Consider the following 19,178-nt stretch of genomic DNA (forward strand, 5'->3'; position numbering starts at 1 on the left):
ATTGGTTATTCTTTACCTGAAATATTTTTAACTGGAGATGCTAGGGATCGGGACCTTCCACATGCAAAGCATGTGCCCTTCCTCTGAGCACATCTTTCTGGCTTTTAGTACATTGTAGCAGAGAGACTGTTCTTTTTAGCTGAGGTGACACCAGTAGCTGAATGATACTTTTTGTCTTGGGTTGGGTCAGGAATTGGCTTATTTCTGCTCTGCAGTTGCTGTCCCTGCAGTTTTTGTATATAGTGAGCACTTGTCTGCAGAACTGCAGATGTGATGTGAGAATCTTGTGGGGATTATATCCCAATATGTTGCCAGCTGCCAATATGGAGGCCCAGATTTTAGTTAAGATGGAATATTTTCCATATATTAGACTTAGTTGAAAAGTACTGTCAAAGAGGCCTATTAGAATTCTTATTTGTTCTGTTGCTTTGACCTTTTAAAGTATGTTAGCTTATGCATGTGACATTCTGGGTTGTATTTTGTCTTTGTTGGCATATAGGATGTATGTGTTGTCACTGGTTTCTAGAAAGTATACATTTCATTATTGTCTTTCATAAACATATTGAGTACAATGTTTTGTACTGAGCCATTTTTGGAAGGGTGGTATATAAATCAAACGAATAAATCAAATCAATCGATCAATCAATCAATATTTTTTGAAAAAAATTATGTAAAAGATTTAGTAATGTTTCAGAAGGCAGCTTACCGCTCCAATTATGAATGATCCAACCAAAGCTGAGTACCTAAGTCCCACTGATGTTTAGTGGAAGAGATTCATGCATGTGCTTAGCTCTCTCATTGAAATCACTAGTATTTCAAAGTGCTTAACCTTGGCTGGAATAGTTAAGTTTGGGGTGGGGATTGCTAATCATCTGATCATACTAGCACCTTGCTTAATATTAAGAAGTAGTCCTTCATTTTTCCATGTCAGCCCTGAAACTTTCCCTTGCATCACTCCATATGGGTACAGAAACTTGGTGGGTAGAAGGAGGGCATTCTCATGAGCTTGTTTTAGGCTAAACTAGATGTCTTTAATAATCACATTTTCTAATACTGTGCTTGGGACTGGCCATAGCTCTTTCTTTGCAAAAAGCAGCCATGGGCACTGAAAAATCTCCCACCAAAGCTGCTATTTGCCCTATATTTTAATTTTTACATAATTTTTAAATACATAATTTTTAAAAATTGAGATGAATGCCAGCTTCAACTGGGTGGTTTTTAGCAAAAAATAATAAATTGGGGGAAGGGCTAATACACACATACCCCTGCACTGCAGTTTCAATCGGGGGGGGGGGTCCCTAAAGATGTTTTTTTGTAAAGAAAGAGAAGTGATCAGTCCGAAGCACAGGATTACCCCCCCCAAACAGTTATTAAAGCCTTGTCTAGTTTAGCCCGCAGAGATTTTAAAATATAGCTGTGTTTGAGGTTGCTGTAGGCAGTAGTTCCTATGCCCAGACTCTTGGGGCACCAGAGTGCCAAGAATAGAGAAGGGTGAATGGGGGAGCAGTCTTTGCACCCCTCCCATACTCCCATACTATACTTAGCCTCCTGCTCTGCAGCTCGCAGTGCTTGACCCACCCCAGGCTCTGCTCTGTTTAAAGTTCAGAGGAAAGGAGCCAAGAAGGGTTGGAAAATTATAAAACGACACTGGAGTGCTTCAGCCAGAAACTAAGTTTTTGCCACATTTATGTTGTTTATTTGGCCAGGGCACTGGGACATACATTTTCTGTTCCATGACTACCCAGATAGTGCCTGGAAAAGCTGAAATCTGCCACTGCTATGAATGATTTGTGTATATTTACTTTGTTATATGATTTATTCTGCTTCTGCTATCAACCATGGGGAAGAGTTATGCGGAGAACTCAAGCCCTGCCTTCTAGCCTCTAAGGAGCAGTGCAGATGTAATGGAAACTTAACCCTTAACTAGGGTTAGAGACTGGCAGCCAACCACATAAGATTGCACTTTCCTTTTTGTTCTCCCTCCCTCCCCTTCCCCCAGCCCAAGAGGATTAAAAAAAAACTAGGCTTGGAGAGCCCCCAGCTTTGTGTTAGCATCAACAGCCATGTTGAAAGGCTGCGGATGGAATTCTCATGGGCAAGGGATTGGGGTGGGGTAACCGACTGTGCGTAATCCTGAAGCCGGATCCCATCACTCAGCCATGGTTATGGCCAATGTTACATTACATCTTCACTGTCTGCAGAAATCCTATTCAACTTTGCTCTAAGATTTCACTAAACATTGCCTTTTTTCAAGCCTTTCTTCACAAGACTAGAAACAAGCTTGAAAGATGGGAAGCTCAGGAAGGATGCGGAGTTTGATACCCAGTACCAAGTTCAATGCCTTTTCTATGTTTATGCGAGGTCACACGCCATACTCTGCTTCTGTTTTTGTTATTGTGTTTGTTGCCCTTTGTAAGTGCTGCAGTCAGTTTGACATCCTTCCCACTGGGATCCCTTCTCTCTTCCTTTGTCATCCCTTCCCTTTCCTGGCTGTGAATGATTTTGCAATTGTTGGACTCTCAGGATGATGACTCTCACTTGGACTTCATCGTGGCTGCAGCCAACTTGCGGGCTGAGAACTATGGCATCCCTCCTGTGGATCGGCTCCAGGTGAGGAAAGAGGCAGGGCTTACTGTGTCATTTCTCCTTCTGCTAGTCAGCTCCAGGAAACAAAATGTGGCAGGGCTACATTGGCCAATAACCTCTTCCTTTCCAATGGGTTCCAGGGGAAGTGCATGGATCAGTAGCACTCCCTCACAAGTTGCCTCCCAGAGGGAGTGGGATAGGAGCTTACCGTGTGAGAATGGAGGCACCTGGGCCTGACCTCTCTCTTTTGCCACAGTTCCTCCAGCAACTAATCCCCACAGGGCCTGCCACACCACCCACTTATATGGTGGCTGTCTCTTGCTTCCCAAAGGCTCATTTGGGAGAGGCCAAAGCTCAGTGATGGAGCACATGCTTTGCGTGTAGGAGGCTCCAGATCCAACCCTTGGCACTGCCAAGCAGAGCTGGGAAAGACCCCGGTCCGAAGCCCTGGAAAGCTGCTGCCGGTCCTGGAGACACTCCTGAGCTAGGAGAACCAATCAGCTGACTTAGTACAAGGAAGTGTGTCCTAGATTCCTATCTATTGTCTTCCTTCTGAATGCCTGATTTCCTTTCTGTAGGCTAAGAGGATTGTGGGCAAGATTGTGCCTGCCATTGCCACGACAACAGCCGCTGTGGCTGGCCTGGTGTGCCTGGAGCTTTACAAGCTGGTGTGGGGACACAGGTGTCTCCACTCCTATTGCAGCAGCTTCCTGCAGCTCTCAGAGCCTCGGCTCAATCGCTTCCAGCCGCTGTCACCGCTGCCAGCATACAAGGTGAGAGGCTGTGGCGAGAGGGGGTGAGTCTGGCTTTGGACTCTAGTCATCACGCCTTGAAGGGGCTGGGGCTGGGGCTGGGGCTGCTTCTTCTGACAGGCAAAACGCGGGCAGGAGAGACACACTGCACACATGGAGATGGCTGCTCTTCATCACTATCTGGGCTAACTCTAACCAGGCACTAGAAAGTGGGGCAGCGGGGAGCCAGGGGTCATTCAGTTGGGACATTCTCCCTTCCCATATATTAGCGCTGTACCCAGTACCCCACTCCGATTAGGGGCACCACAGTTATGGACACTTTGCTTCTCCTGGGCACTTTCCAGATTAGATACTCAGCAGCAGCAAAATGCTTCCATTCAGGCAAATTGCATTCAAAACATAAATAGCAAAGCGCCCAACAGGGGGAGCAGTCTCGCGAAAACTAACAACCAAAAAACCCGGCAACCTTTTTACGCCGGACATACAACGTTTTATCAATAAATCACTGCAATTAAATCCGAAGCAAGACATCAGAAATATGAACGGCACCCTGCTGTCAGCGTAGGGACTTCAGTGTCACAACATGGGAAGTGTGGAAGCACACTTCAGAGATATGCCGTTGCAGGATCTAATCTGGAAAGCTCCCTGTATGATTGTGGATGTCAGTACAGGCCAGGGTCTCAGCTTTGAGTTCACTCTGTTTTTCACTTTTTCCTTCCACCTCTTGGAAAGAATCTATGGCTCAGATCAAACCAGTTATTTTCACTAATAATGAAATAATTAATGAGCTCCGACTCCTTTCACTTCTCGCTCCCTACAAGAGTACTCTGTGCTGCTGGTGGGCTGCAGGCCTAGGGTTGCCCACAGTCCCATACTGGGGACATTAACAGCCATCAATGATTGGCCAACTTAGCATTCTCCAGGTATCAGGGCCATGAAAATCATGCAAGTGATGACTACTAGACAGTGCTCACGTGTGAAACCTACTTTTTACTGGCCAACAATGCTTCTCTTTCTAGAAAACAAAATTACATAATACCCAGTTTGGCTAACCATGGTCATATCAATAAGCAGAGGAGAAGCAATCTAAGTTGTAACTTATACCGTAGTTTAAGTTGAAAGCGGTAAACACACATACAGCACTCAGGCTCCCAATTACTCCTGCATCCTCCCCTCCTTATGTCCCTTATTCAGGCAGTGAAATGTTGGCAACCCTGGACTCGTGTGGTCCTCTCAGGATACGGCTGCAGTCCTCTTTCTTTCACGCTTTGCTCTGGAAGTAGGCTGTGGAGTCAGAATGGATGGAATTGACTGGGGATTAGCCACGACTTTTAAGCTGCCTTGTCAGGGAGTGGTGTCAGAATGGGTGCCCTGTAGCTAGCTTTTCGCCTAGGGACATACCTGGCTCTCAGCCAGTGGAGGGAGCCTCCCTATCCCATCCCTCCTTTTTGGGTGCTGGGTACTGAGTGGCTTGCCAAGAGCTGATGTATGGGGGAGGGAGGCCAATCCTGCTCAGCTGCTGACCCTGCCTTTCCTAAGCCCCTTCTGGCAGACAGACGGTGAAGGGGATCTAGTTTCAGAAGCTGGTGCCTGGAGTGTGTATCAAGCTAGCAGCAGTGTAGAAAGAGAGGCACGGACAAGGCTGCCTGTGAGCTGTCAGACACAGGAAATGGTCTTTAACCTGCAGCTGACATGCACAGCTGGTGCCAAGCTGCAGGCCAGTGTGGATCTCTAACTCTTTTTGCCCTGGCCTCACGTCACCAATTTCCTGGGGCCTCTGTCCCTGATGCTCAGACGGGATCTCTCCACACTTCTAGGCTACTCACAGAGTGCTCCTAACCTCTTTGCTTACAGAGTTTTCATCTGGAGTATATCCAGCAGGCAAGCCAGGGGAATCCAGGGCTATGCAGAGCTTTGGCTAAAGAGCCTTGGCTAAAGGCCACAAGAGACCGTGCATATGTGCCTTTGTAGAAGAAAAGGGCTGGGCTGTTTATTACATTTGCACCCCGTCCTTCCTCCAGTGAGGTCAGCTCAGCATTCATAGGGCTTCCAAGCAGTCTCTCACCCAGCTACTAGCTAGGCCCAGACCTGCTTAGCTCAGAGATGGAATTACATGGCAAATATCCAGCCCAAATGCCAAGACATACCTTCCCTTCCCTCCCCCCCCCGCGCCCGTTAGGGCAGCTGCTTTGCCCATCGTGCTGTTAACTGTGCTATAGCATGACTTCTTCCTAGCCACCCCTTCTCCAGCCATTCTGCTCTTCCTTTATCTGGGAGGACCTTTGTTTTTCGCATGATCACCCAGGTGTGGGGAATATGTGCTCACACACGCACGCATTTCCATGTGTTTCCTTTTTTGTCCTAGTTCCAGCACAGCATCCACGGGACTTTGCATTATAGCAGAGGCTGGGATCCATCTTGGCTTCCTTGCAAAAACTCCCTTTTCTGGAGTGAGAAACTAGGGCTGGAATGGTGGGAGAAAGCAGAGGATGGTGGTGGGGGGGAGCAAGAAGCTAAATTAAGAGCGTCTGTTTGAATAGAAGCCTTTTTGTCTTGAGTTTATGGAGTGCGAGGCTGGGGCTTCCTGCTACACAGGAAGCGCAGATTGGAACCAGATTGGTGGGAGCAGTGGGGGGGGGGTGGAGGCAGGAAGGAGGGGGGGAGAAGGAGGGAGAGCTGCTCTTCCATCTCCAGCCAGGACTTTGGCTCTGGGCAGCAGCACCTCTCTTTTTCTTCCTCCTCCCTCCCAGATCAGCTTCTGCTGCATGGCCTGAGGGCTTGCTTAGCACTCACACGCTCCAGCCAGCCTTGCCAAATGGCCTGCTGCATTTTAAAGAACATCTCAGATTTCTGAGCGTTGCTGCTCCCTAGGACCAGAACTTCAGAGTGCCCATGACAGAAGGTATCTGATTTTGGTTACATTTTCATCTGAGAACTTGGCAGGGCAGCGTGATCCTTCCAAAGCTGAAGTGGCAGAATGCCTGAGTGGATCACAGGGCCATAGATGGGCCTGGCAAAACCAAAGGGCAGGAAGTCCTGGGCATCTGCATTTTTCCTGGGGAGTCTGCACTGGGCACCAGCACCAGCACCACCAGCTGGGCCAAGCCCAACTTGGTTCTTCCAATACAGGAGCAGAACTTCCCCCTCCCCCCCCCAGCCAAGTAAACTTCTTAATCAGTTCCTGAAGCTGCAAGTGTGTAATTGCTTCTGGGGAGAAGAAACCAGCAGATAGGGGGCTCATGGGGTGAACAGAAAGCAGTGCCAGGGCCAGGAGGAGCAGATAGTCGCATCAGGAGATGAGAAGGGGAGCTGATTTGCAAAAGGCATTGAGAGTTGCCCTGGGCCCAGCAACTTATGGAGTTGATTAAGCAGCATATGGGAGTCATTAGTTAGTAAGGGCTGGGATTTGGGGGAAGGGAGCGCTTAACCTGGCGCCAGAAGACGCCCCCCACCCCGCCCCCCACCATGGGATAGATTCTTTGGATCTTACTTCTCAGTGTTGGAACAAATTTCAGGGTGGTGGTGGGAATCATAAGATGTGAAGCAGCCACAAAGAGCAGACTTCAGAGAAGGGGAAACAGGCACCAAGGGGGCGTTTGCATTTGGATGCCAAGCAAGCTGAGGGCACAGCTGGAAACAGAACTCAGTATGCTGGCTTCTCAGTCTGTGCATTGTACCCTACCCCCTATCCTATCCGTGCATGTGGCTGTGCCTGCAAGGGCGGGTTTTGTTGCAGCAGGCACAAGGCTGACTGGTGGAAATAAATCCCAGGATGCCCTCCTGTGCTGGTTTCCTCGCCCACTGCTGCCCTAGTGAGCCCTTGGCTATGGAGCTGAATGGGCAGAAAGGTGGACAGGATGAAGGAGTGTGGAGACGAGGCCAAAGGTGCTGAGATGTCCCTGCAAGTGTGAAAGGCCAAGCCAGCCATATGGCCCTTGGGGAAGCTCTTCTCTCTGCACTGCCAAGACAGAGACGAGCAAATGGGGTGGGCCATCTGGCCCCAAATGGCCACAGTGAGCAGCCTTTCCTCCCAGCTCCAGGCTCTCCCAGAAAGAATGTGCTTGCAAGCAGACTGTGCTGGGGCTTTGGCTTCCAACTGAAATGTGTCCTAGGAGTTCGGTGCTCTCCTGCTCCAGGTGGTTTGGCCAGTGTGCTCTTTCTTACTGAGCTGCTCTGAAGAACCTCTGCCTGGCTCTGGCTGCACCAACTGGCTAAATGCCTAAGTTCCTTTTCCTGTCTCCTGTCCCTTTTGTAATGGGTGTTCCATTCTTCAGGATACAGGCAACTCTATCTAGGCTTTTCAGGAGCAGCCGTGTGCGTGGGCTTTCAGTTTCCCATCGTCCTCCATCCACTTCCCTTTCCCATGGGATAGACAGAACCTCAGAGAGTGTTTGTTTGAATGAAGCTGGGAAGGAATGTTTGGCTGTCCCGGGAGAGGCTTAGAAACCACTTCCTGACAGAGTAAAAGTTTCTCAGTAAAGGGAAGTGCTCCTGGGGTAGAGACTCTTCTTCAGGGTTACTTGACTGGATGGCCTGCATCGAGGCCCAAGCACAGGATTGCAGGTGAGGATCAGAGAGCCCATGTGGTACTGTTAGAGCAGGGCTGCAGAGCTCTGGCCCTCCTGCAGATGTTGGGCTGCAACTCCCATCATAGCTGACTATTGGCCACTCTGGCTGGGGATGATGGGGAGTTGCAGTCCAAAATCAGCTGGAGGGTCAAAGTTCTTCAGCCCTGGGTTAGAGTCTTGAATGAGAGAGGCCTGAGTTCAAATCCTCATTCTGCCACAAAGCTCACTGGCAACACCTAAGAGTTTTTGTGAGGATAAGAGTGCACTGTCCTGAACTCACTTGGACGAAGAGTGTGATAGGAATGCAAAAAGAAGAGGCAGGAAATAGACCTACTGTCAGGGGTGTAGCAAGGCTGGAGTAGGCCCAGAGACAAGATTTTAAAATGCCCCCCCCCCCACTGAAGCTCAGCTCATGAAGTAAAGGAATCTTAAATGAGGCTGAATAGTGGTTAAAAAATGTATAGTAAATATATACCTATGTGCCACAATAGAGCATCATCCTAAATTATTATTTTTTAAAAGGTTTTGTAAATTTTGGACGATGCAAGTCATTTAATGGTACTAGAGAAAGGCATGCTGTTCTGGTAGCTCCAGGTCTTAACACTCACATCAATTACGGAGGATGAATACAACTGAAGGAAGCCCAGGCGGGCGCGTGGCTGGGGGAGTCAGTCATGTGACTTGCCTCTGGGCGACCCCCCCAAGGCAGTGGGCCCCCAGACAACTGCCTCCCCTTGCCCTATTATAGATATGCCCCACCTACTGTGGCTCTTTAATGCCAAAGAAATAACCAAAGGCCTTCTGGGACAGCAGTGATCCCTTGTGTGCTGTTGCTTTAAAAAGCCCTGGTCTACAATGTTCATTTCTTTTCCATACTCTTCCATGACTTTCCTGCTATGATTGGAGTTGGCTCATGGGGACCTGTGCCCAGCTCTAAGCTGTGTTAGTGTGGCAGCACAGTAGTCACAGCATCCTTGCCTTAGTGGCGATGTGGGGAAGATGGCCAGCTGTCTCTGTCCTGCCCAGGGGTGAGGAGGAGTGAGGAGAAAAGTGGGGTGGGGTGAGGTGTCGTTTCATGTGGTAGAACAGGGAACTGGCTGGTGCTCCCTTTTCTTCCCTAGATTCAAAAGAGCATTAGGCAGGGGATTGGTGAGATGCAACTGCTGGTAATTACCAGGGCCCTCAGATTTGAACATATGAAGCTACCTTTGACTACTGGTCTATATTGCTCAATATTGGCCACCGCACCGGCCGCCATCGGCGCTCCTGGGTTCCCTGGAGATACCGGAGTCTTTTCTGGCACTACTGAAAGATGCAGGGATTGAAACTCTGTCTGTCTGTCTTTCATTCCTGACCATAAGGCAATTTGCTCTGGGGGCTTAGGAGAATGCTGCAGTCCAGGGCAGCCCGCCTTTGCCCCAAACAGTATCCCTTTGTGCTGTTTGACCCCACCGAGTTCTGTCCGGTCAGGGCACTTCCTGCTGTGAACCAGTGAGGAGCCCTAAAGGCCGCCTTGTGAGGGGACTGGATGCTTCTTGTTCTCCCCTCTCTTCTTGCCCAGGGCCAAACTAGGCAGGGTCACAGCACAGGGGGCCAAGTGGTTGATGATGTTCTGGGCCTTGTTCTGAAGAAAAGGGTAATTGTGCGTGGGCAGGGTACCATTTCAATACGTCTTTGTGCATTGGAGAGCTACAGATCGTGAATGGGATGAAGGGAGCCCTACAGAGGCCCCTCCGTTAGGCTCACTGCCAGTTTATACGGCCAAAGATGTCAAGAAGGCTGAAACTAACCATTTAGATCAACCAAATCTGATCTCATGTAGGACAGGCAGGAGAAATGACTTCCTCTGTTGCATATTTTGTTATGGTATTTCTGTTGTACTTGACTACACTGAAGTGCTTGTTAACTGGTCTGGGGGCCAGCTGAAGTCTGTGGTTTGTATGTATTAAAATGAGAATGTATTAGAAAGGCTTCTGCCTGAAACCTTGGACAGTCACTGTCAGCCAGTGTTGACAGTACTAAGGTAAATGGACCAATGGTCTGACTTGGTACAAGGCAGCTTCCTATGTTCCTCTACACGGCCCTTCCTCCAAAATACAAGGAACAGTGTTTTAGCCCTTTAACATTTTAAGCATGGGTTTCTCGCAGCCAGACTCAGTCCAGTTGACCACTGTGTCACACTGCCAACCATTCCCTTGGCAAGCTAGGTTAATTGCCTAGCTTTATCTTTCATTTATTGGTTGTCCTTATGTCTCCCTTGGCTAGATTAAAGGGCCGCGCTTCAGTACCTAAAGCCTTTTCCCCAGTGAAGTCACGCTGCAATCAGTTCACCTCTTAACCTTCTTTCTGATAAGATGAACCAACTGAGCTCCTAAGGTCCTTTGCTGGGAGATTTCTTTTCCATCAAATTCTGCATTTTTAACATCTGTTAAATGAACAGTACAGCCCAAGCTGAGCATGATGTTTGTGGTCTAGCAGTTTTTATTTTATTTTATTTTATTTATTTATTTTTACATTTATATCCCGCTCTTCCTCCAAGGAGCCCAGAGCGGTGTACTACATACTTGAGTTTCTCTTTCACAACAACCCTGTGAAGTAGGTTAGGCTGAGAGAGAAGTGACTGGCCCAGGGTCACCCAGCAAATATGGCTGAATGGGGATTTGAACTCGGGTCTTCCCGGGTCCTAGTCCTGCACTCTAACCACTACACCATGCTGGCAGTTGATGCCTCTGTCTTTATCCAAACCCTTTGCCATTACATTACCCTGGAAGCTGATGTACCCCCATGCCCTTGTCAGAATTAGTGCTTACCAAGCTGTAATTCTCTCCATTCTGTAGATACGAGTGTGGTTTGGATTCTGTATTATATGGCTGAGTTTGGTGTTATTAAGACCTTTGTGTTGTTAAAATGATCCCAACAGATCAAGCAATTCAGATTATTTTGTACCGATGTTTTGTGACCACTGGTGTTTGCCATCCCACTGCTATGGTTCCTTTAGGCTGCAATTCTATGCATTCTTACTTGGGAATAAGCCCCATTCAGACTTATTTCCTAGTAAACATGAGCATGTTTGGGCTGCACGGCGTTTTGAAGTGTGTGAACCTGTGGCTTGGCTCCCTCACTTCTACAAGATGTGGACCCCTTTGTGGGCTCCATGGCTCATTCTTCAGGCCTCTTCCTAGGCTGTGCCTGCTGGAGGGTGGTTGTGCTTGTTAGCACCAACCTTTGTCTTTCTTCTCTATCTCTCAGTATCACCAGATGACATGGAGCTGCTGGGATAGAATAGAAGTGCCAGGTGTTGATGCCAAGGGAGAGGAGATGACCTTGAGGGACCTCTGTAATTACCTCCAGGTGAGGATGACAGAGTACAAGGTTGCATGGTCAGATGCTGACGGGAACCCAGACTGCATATGCTGGGATGGCCCATCTCCCCTCTGCATGCTCACACCATAATCTTTTCCTCCACCGCCATGCATGCCACAGTTGCAGCAAGGAGCCTCTGCTTACTTAGTCACGTTATCTTGATTGGGGCCCATATCAAATTCCGCACGCTCCCTGATCCCACTTTGCTCTCTTTCCAGCCGGCCTTCCTGCCCCACCTCATCCCCATAACGTTCCATATCCTTTCTGCTGCCCCCAATTATGCTTTTCCATTTCAGCTCTTTTCATGGATTGCATTGGACTCGACCCATCATTTCACCTTCACACTCAACTGGTTCTTTTCCATGCTCCCCTCGATCCCTTCCAGTCCAGCTTTCTCCAGGTCCAGTAGCTCTTCCTGTTTAGAGATCTAGTGAGGATTGTCTGTGTGGTGTTGATTTCTGCTTGTTTCACAGAAGGAGCACAGCCTGGTGCCACGGATTCTGTTGTATGGAAAAGCTTTTTTCTATGCTGGCTTCTGGGATGAAAAGAAAAGAGAGCAGAAGCTTTCCAGCAGGTAGGACAATTACAGAGGAATATCCTCAAGAATTTTGGGGGGTATTGGCTTCCTAAATCTTCCCTGAAAGGGTAACAAAAGGGGCTGGTCGAAGGTGCCCTGTGCTTCAGGGTAGTCTTTCCCACACTCCCAGCCTTTTGGCAGGCATCCTGTGACACAAATAGAAACTGGGTGGGGCTATCACAGCTCAGCTGCTATTGCACTGCATAATGTCACAGGCTACTTCTGGCCCCCATGGCAATTGGATTTTCCAGCTGCAGAACAGGAACTTAGGAAACTGGCTTCTACTGAGACAGACCACTGGTCCATCTAGCTCAGTGTTGTCTTCACAGACTGACAGTGGCTTCTCCAAGGGTGCAGGCAGGAATCTCTCTCAGCCCTATCTTGAAGAAGTCAGGGATGGAACTTGGAACCTCCTGCATGCAAAGCATGCAGATGCTCTTCTCAGAGCGGCCTCATCCCCTAAGGGGGAATATTTTACAGTGCTCACACATGTAGTCTCCGATTCAAATGCAAACCAGGGTGGACCTTGCTTAGCAAAGGGGACAATTCATGCTTGCAACCACAAGACCAGCTCTCCTTCCTGAGAGGAGAATGTGCCTGAGCTCACAGAAGCTCTTCTGAGCCAGGTCTTGATGACCCTGCTAAGGCTCAAGTATGGCTTGGGAAGACTGGTGCTTATGACTGAAGTGTTGGAGAGAACTTCTGAGCCATCCAAGGAAGGCTCATCCCCAAAGTCTTGTTCCCAACTTTGCAATTTCCATTCTCTCCTTACCCACCTCTCACTTCAGCCTTTACAACATCTCCAGGCTGTCAAGGACCAGGCCCACTGATTCTCATGATAACAGATTTCAGAAGAGTAACCATGTTAGTCTGCTTGCAGCCAAAATGACTGAGTCCTTTCGCTCCTGAAGGATGAATGCATTTTATTTTTAGCATCAGCTTTTGTGGACTGGTCTGCTGAAGTGGGTTCCAAGTTAATGAAAACTTATGCTAAGAGACACTTGTTTACCTTTACAAGCATACCTGCCACTGTGTCCCTGATTTTCCATCCTCCTGAATGGGAAGATGGGGATATGTTGGCAGGTATGCTACAAGGCCTTTCTTGTTTCTCACGAGATTCAGTGGAGACGAAGGAGGGCTGTTGTCCCAGGCGAGGTCAAAGCCTGGCAGAGGCCTGTCAGCTCTGCTTGCAGCTTAGGAAGAGGATAGAGGGATCTTCAAGAGTGTGGGGTAGGAAGGCCAGGGCTATCCCACTGCAGGGCCTCTAGGAGTAGAGCTTGGGTACTGTAGCGGCGGCGGCAGCTGCAAAGCCTCCACGTCCTGTCCCCCTTCCATGCTGGGTAAACATCCTGCTGTCAGCACCTCCTCCGCCGCTTCCTGGGGCAGACCCGGCTCACCCCCCACCCCCCTGTAACAGGCCATCCTGGGCCTCTGCCATCCCCATGCATCCAGAGGCACGGTTAGTCCTTTGCTCCACAGTCTTTCCAGACTCCTTGGCAGCCTCTGCTGCTCTCTGCCCACTCATCCGCTCCCACTACAAACAAGGCTGCAGTCTCACAAAGACAGACTCACTTTAGCTCTGATGGCCATTTCTTAGGGAGAGGGTGGAAGTGCACTCATCCAGGAGCAGCACTGGACTGAGGGATCTTTGCAAGATGCTGAACAAAGCAGCAAAGTGGAGAGTGTGTGTTTGTGAACTTCCAGCACAGCAAAGGACAGGGACCATCCCTGCTACTACCCGACTTCTCTCTGCTCAAGCACCATGCTAACCCCTTGCTTTTGCTTCCGCAGCCTGACAGGACTGCTTCACCAAGTCACTGGGCAGACAGTAGCCAAGGACTGCCAGCTGTTGGTGTTGGCCATGGTCTGTGAAGATGAAGAGGAGGACAGTGATTTACCACCTGTTCATGTCTGGCTTCAACCGAAGAATAGTAAAAAATGAGCTGAGTGTGTATAGACACGCTCACAATGCATGTGGCTGAGCCTAATTTCATTTAACTCAGAAAAGTAATATGTCATCTCCAATGACTGTCACTTATCTCCCTCAAGGTCTTGTCTTACGTAGTCATAAGTGGTAAAGAATGCTTAGGAACGAGCTCATTCTAGAAGTGTCTTGAAAAGCTCTCTGGGTCTAACATTTGATTCCCTTTCCCGTATACCACATCACTTCTGTTTGGAATTTGGCAGCACTAAAGCCGTAATAGGTGGACAAACCTGCTTTGTTTGTAAGTTAACATAAGAACAGCCCTGCTGGATCAGGCCACCTAATCCAACATCCTACTTCATGCAGTGGCCAGTCAGGTACAGTGGTCAGTCAGGGAAGCCCACAAGTGAGGGAAAGAGGGCAACCAGCCCCTCCTGTTAGTGGTCCCTTGCTCCTGGGTTAGGGACGTGCCCCCACTGATCCTGATGGGAATATACAGCTCTCAGGGCTAATAGCCACTGATAGCCCCATCTTCCATGAATATGTCTAGTTCCTTTTTAAAACCATCACCATATCTGGCGGCAGCAAATTCCAAATTTTAACTACACATTGTGTAAAGAAGTACTTCCTTTTGTCTGTCCTGAATCTTCCAGCATCTAGCTTCACTGGATGACCTCAAGGTTCTAATATGAGAGGGGGAGAAAAACCACTCTATCCACATTATGCATCAGGGGCATAGCTATATTAGTCAAAGGAGGACAAATGTTCCTGGGCCCCTGAGGGAGGGAGGCCCATTGGTTGGGTGACGCTTGCTCTTTGCTCTTCCCCTTGCACCTCTGAAGAAGCTGTGGGGGGGCAGGGGCCCATCTTCACTTTTTGTCCCGGGGGACCCACTCCAGCCTTGGTGTGCCCCCACTGTGCATATAGTTCTATCATGTCCCCCACTTACCCACCTTCTTTCTAAACTAAAAGGGCTAAAACATTTGGAAAGATGGCAGGGGGTGGGGTGAGGGGATGACATGATAGAGGCGTATAAAATTAGACATGGTGTTGATAAAGTGATCTTTTTATTCCTCATTAGAACCCGAGGTCATCCATTGAAGTTGCAGTAAAATCCATAGAAAATGGCTAATGTTGGTGTTCTCTTGTGGGGCCAGGAGCCAAGAGAGACAGAGCTCAGTGGTAGAGCAAATGTCCTGGGTGCATAAGCTCCCATTCCCCAGCCTTTCCAGTTAAAAGGATCCCTGGCAGTGATGCTGGGAGGGGTCTCTGCATGATACTCAGAGCTGCTGCTGGTCAGAGTAGATACTATTGTTCTAGAGGGACAATTGGTCTGCCTTTGATGAAGTCAGCTTCATATGCTCATGGTATTGTGGACAACAGTGATGGGAAGGTGGCACTTGGGACATATTCTGTAATGCTTGAGGAGGACTGCTGGATATTGTTAGAGTTGGACATGGGTGCCGTTAGGCATGGACCAGGGGGTCAAGGTCTGCATGCCCACTCTCTTAGAGGGTCCCATGATTTTCCTCAAAGGAAAAGAAGGCCCCTTTTATATTTCTGGAATGGCTTGGCCTAGAGGTCTGAAATTTGGTACAAATGTAGGACAGGTTATCAGGGCTCTGTATTGATTCTGAAGCAGATCAGTTAATCTGTTGGTTTTTAATGATTTTTGCGGGGGGGGGGGGGGGTAAAAACCTTATTAAAAGTCCTGCAAGTGGCTTGTTTCATGGCAGAAAATTACAAAAACTTCTGGAATTGAATCTCAGCCTTGGTCCATTATTCCACCTCCATGTGGAGGAATCTGCCCATTGCCTTCATTTTAAAAGGGTCAACATAATCCCTCTTATCACCCTCTTTTATATTTCTGGTATGACTTGGCTTAGAGTTCTGAAAATGGGCTCAAATATAGGACAGATTAGTAGGACGCTGTGTATTGATTTTGAAGTGGATCGGGCAACCTGTTGATTTGTAATGATTTTTGAATTAATTTCAAAAAATCCTATTCCACCCCCATGTGAAAGAATCTGCAATTTGCCTTCATAAAAACAGTGCAACACCCCCTTCCCACTTTTGCTCAACCCTCTATATTTTCAGAATGACTTGGCTTAAGAGTTCTGAAATTGGGCATACATGTAGTCCAAGATGGACTACATTGGTCCATCTTGGGGAATTGGTCAATCCTGTGATTTTTTAATTTTTTTTTCCTCACTGCAGTAAAACTGCCAGAAAGAGCTATCTCTATCCATAGAGTACTTCATATCTAGTGAAAGTGGGACTAACTGTTACATCTGAATAAATGAACTATATCATCTATCTATCTGTCTGTCTATCTACACACACACACAATGCTCAAATTAGTTTGTGATCCAAAAGGTCTGCATGGGAACTGTGAAGCAAGGGGCATATGTTGTGGTTTTAATCCCCACCCCCCACCTGCCTTATGACTGCATTATATGTTCAAGTTGGTTTTGAGTTTGAACTATGGAGCAAAGGACACATGTTGTGTCCCAGTTAGTTTGTAAATCGTCCTAGCTGTGTGAATCCACAGGGGCTATTGTTTGTTTTGGGGTTTTTTTGAGGCCCAGATCTGTGGGTTTGTGGTGAATGATCAAGATGATGTATGGATCTTTTGGGGGTTGTGTAGTCCTTTTTTTCTCCATATGCTCTCTGGCCCAGATCTGTGGGTTTGTGGTAAAATGTGTATATATACAGAAAGAATGCTTATTTTGCAGAGGGTCCCCCATAAGCTCATTAAGTCCAGGGTCCAAAATTACCTAGTTGCACCTCTGGAGCTGGATGTAAGATGTGGGTTTAAATACCTGCTTTGCCATCCCATCACTCACTGAAGTGATGACTTTGTTCAAGTCATTTCCTCTTCAGTTGCAGCTCTCTGCCAGTAAAACAAGGATGCTGTGAGGGTGAATGAGAAAGGGAGGTTGTAAAGCACTCTGGCAGGCATGCTAAAAGTGTTGTGTAGAACTTGTAATAAACATATTGGATTGCCCCTTGTACTGTATATCATTCTTTCAGGACTATCCAGCTGTAATTAATAAAAAGACCTTGTCTGACAATTCCATGTTTGTGAGTTGATTTGAAAGAAAAGCTTGTGGATCTCACACATACCTGCAAAACCTCCTCAAGCAGCAGCACTGATGAAATCAGATAGAGGTAATTAAGTGACTGGCCCTGCTTTTTTTCAGCTTCAGTGAAAGAAGCACTGATTTACATGAAGTTAGGAGTATTATGGCAGAGTGCCCTCTGACAGATTGCATCTCATATTTACAGTAAACCTCTAGCAACACATTACAGTAATGAGCCGTACTAGATGGTGAAAGGAAGCTTCTGTTCTTTTAACAGTGATGCTGCTTCTAGGAAAGCTCTTGTTGGGTTCCAGACTGGACAGACAGTTCTTCTGCTCTTTCAGTGTATCTCTCAAATTCTCTGGAAGATGGCTAGGGGCAGACAGGCACCGAAACACATTGTGCTTGCATCTGTACTACAAAATTACTACCCAGAAAAGTCTCTTAAAAATCAAGAACTGTTATCCATCCCCATCCCTATACACACCATGAAATGAAACTTTTTGTTTCGTTGACCAGTTGGAATGACTGGTCCAGCACACAGTTCCTAAAGGTAGCTGCCACAGAGCAGCTTACGCCAGTGTAGAACAAGGAAGACCAATCCTGTCAGCACTGTTAGATTGCAAATGGCTTCATGGCGCCCCAAACACCTCTGAAAATGATTCATGTGTGAGTGACCCCCATCGTTCTGCCTTGCTTTGGGTCCACATAACAACATTAAATGGTATTGCTATATACAGCATCTAATGGTCATGCTGTATATGACAATGACAGTACTTGGATACAATGCGGTCAGTGACTGACTAATATCAACTTGATTTCATGGAGAACCCTTTAACATGACAGTTCTTCAAGTCTATGCCCCAACGACTGATACAGAAGAAGAGGAAGTTGATGTGTTTTATGCTCATGTCCAGTCTGAAATTGACAGAACATGCGAGCAAAATGTGATGCTGGTGGTTGGAGACTGGAATGCCAAAGTTGGAGAAGGTAAGGAGGAAAACACAGTCGGCCTATATGGCCTAGGAAACGGAAACGAAGCAGGAGAACGACTTGTTAGTTTCTGCCTAGCCAATGAGCGCTTGGCTGGGCAAAAAGCACATAGCTAGATAGAGACTGGAGGAGGGAAGTAAATTTTAATGCATGTGAGTTGTTGGGTCTGCTAGCGATACAGATTTTGTGTCCACAAGGGAGCCATTGAGGAACTTCCGGAATGATGTAAGGGATGGAGTTTGGAAAGTCTTCCTAAAAGTGAGAGACGCAGGGGACTTACTTTATCTAGAAGGCTTATGCAAAAGATTAATAAAAGCACCTTCCTGTGAAAAAAAGCCTCATGTGTTAGGAGCCTGGCTGTAGCAGAGCAAAACATAACACTTTGGAAAGAAAACTTCTCTTTTTTTTTTAATGTGCTATTTTTAACAGGCTGGGTGACTAACAATTGAGAAAAGCCTCACAAAGATGTTGAGTTGATCTTCCATTGATCAGATCAAGATGATAAAGCCCAGAAGCTTTCATGGGGGTGGAGGGAGCACTCAGTAACCTCCATTTGGCTGCTGTGAGAGGAGAAAAACTCCCCTTGGCTTGTGTTACACTGAAGGTCAGGGTAGATAGATTTCTTTCTTTTTTAAATCCTTCAGATCTGCTGATTCAAAGGAGAGGCATGTATTAACTAGAAAAAGGCTTGCTTTTGGAGCCCTTTCATTTGGAGTGTGATGCAACTTACAGAGCAAAATGAGCAGGGTGATGGCTCATAAATGAATTGTTTTAGGGCCTATTCACATAACTGCGCTAAGAAGGGACAATAGTGCTGATAAAGAGAGCTTTCCTCATTTATCCTTTAGTAGCATTTTGGTAAAAAGCAACAGTTCAAGAGGCAAGAACGTGTGCATGTTTGACAACCAACTATGTAAACTGGAGTGTTTATATATTACTGAATATCGTCACAGCATGTGGTTTTCTTATTACATATTCCTCATAACACACGAACAAGCTGGGACAATTTTGGTGCCCTCAGAGTACATGCTAGTGCTTGTTTTGTATATTGCAGCCTCACATTCTGTGACGTGTCCTCCTGGGAGAATATCACAACTCTGGCCTCCTCCTTCTCGGTCATTTTTATTTCATGACATCCTAGCCAGATAGCCCATGATAGTAAAGGTGTTTGGAATACCTTTCTTACACAAGTATATCTCCAGAGAGCTTCTTTTTAAAAAGCATATGGAACATCCCTTATCCAGACATCCAAAATCCGGACACCATGCCGTAACAAAAACAAAAAACAAGAACACCTCAGCTCACTCGCTTGCAGATTCCCAATTTGCTGCT

The 19,178-nt window shown here is 47.3% G+C and overlaps 1 protein-coding gene across 6 annotated transcripts in view; it reads left to right on the forward strand.

Annotated features, from left to right (window-relative positions):
- Positions 1-16,844, forward strand: part of UBA7 (ubiquitin like modifier activating enzyme 7) — a 64,109-nt gene extending 47,265 nt beyond the window's left edge. For 4 of the 6 annotated variants that reach the window (XM_053295872.1, XM_053295871.1, XM_053295875.1 and 1 more), the window contains 5 exons: positions 2,524-2,610; positions 3,165-3,359; positions 11,156-11,257; positions 11,743-11,843; positions 13,638-16,844. In XM_053295872.1, the coding sequence (XP_053151847.1) occupies positions 2,524-2,610; positions 3,165-3,359; positions 11,156-11,257; positions 11,743-11,843; positions 13,638-13,788 (636 nt within the window). In that variant the 3' untranslated portion in view covers positions 13,789-16,844. The remainder of the gene's footprint in view (positions 1-2,523; positions 2,611-3,164; positions 3,360-11,155; positions 11,258-11,742; positions 11,844-13,637) is intronic. The other 2 variants (XM_053295873.1, XM_053295876.1) reach the window with 2 other exon arrangements.
- The last annotated feature ends 2,334 nt before the right edge of the window (positions 16,845-19,178 follow it).

The sequence above is a fragment of the Hemicordylus capensis genome, chromosome 2 (genome assembly GCF_027244095.1).
Source record: "Hemicordylus capensis ecotype Gifberg chromosome 2, rHemCap1.1.pri, whole genome shotgun sequence".
Classification (NCBI taxonomy): domain Eukaryota; kingdom Metazoa; phylum Chordata; class Lepidosauria; order Squamata; family Cordylidae; genus Hemicordylus; species Hemicordylus capensis.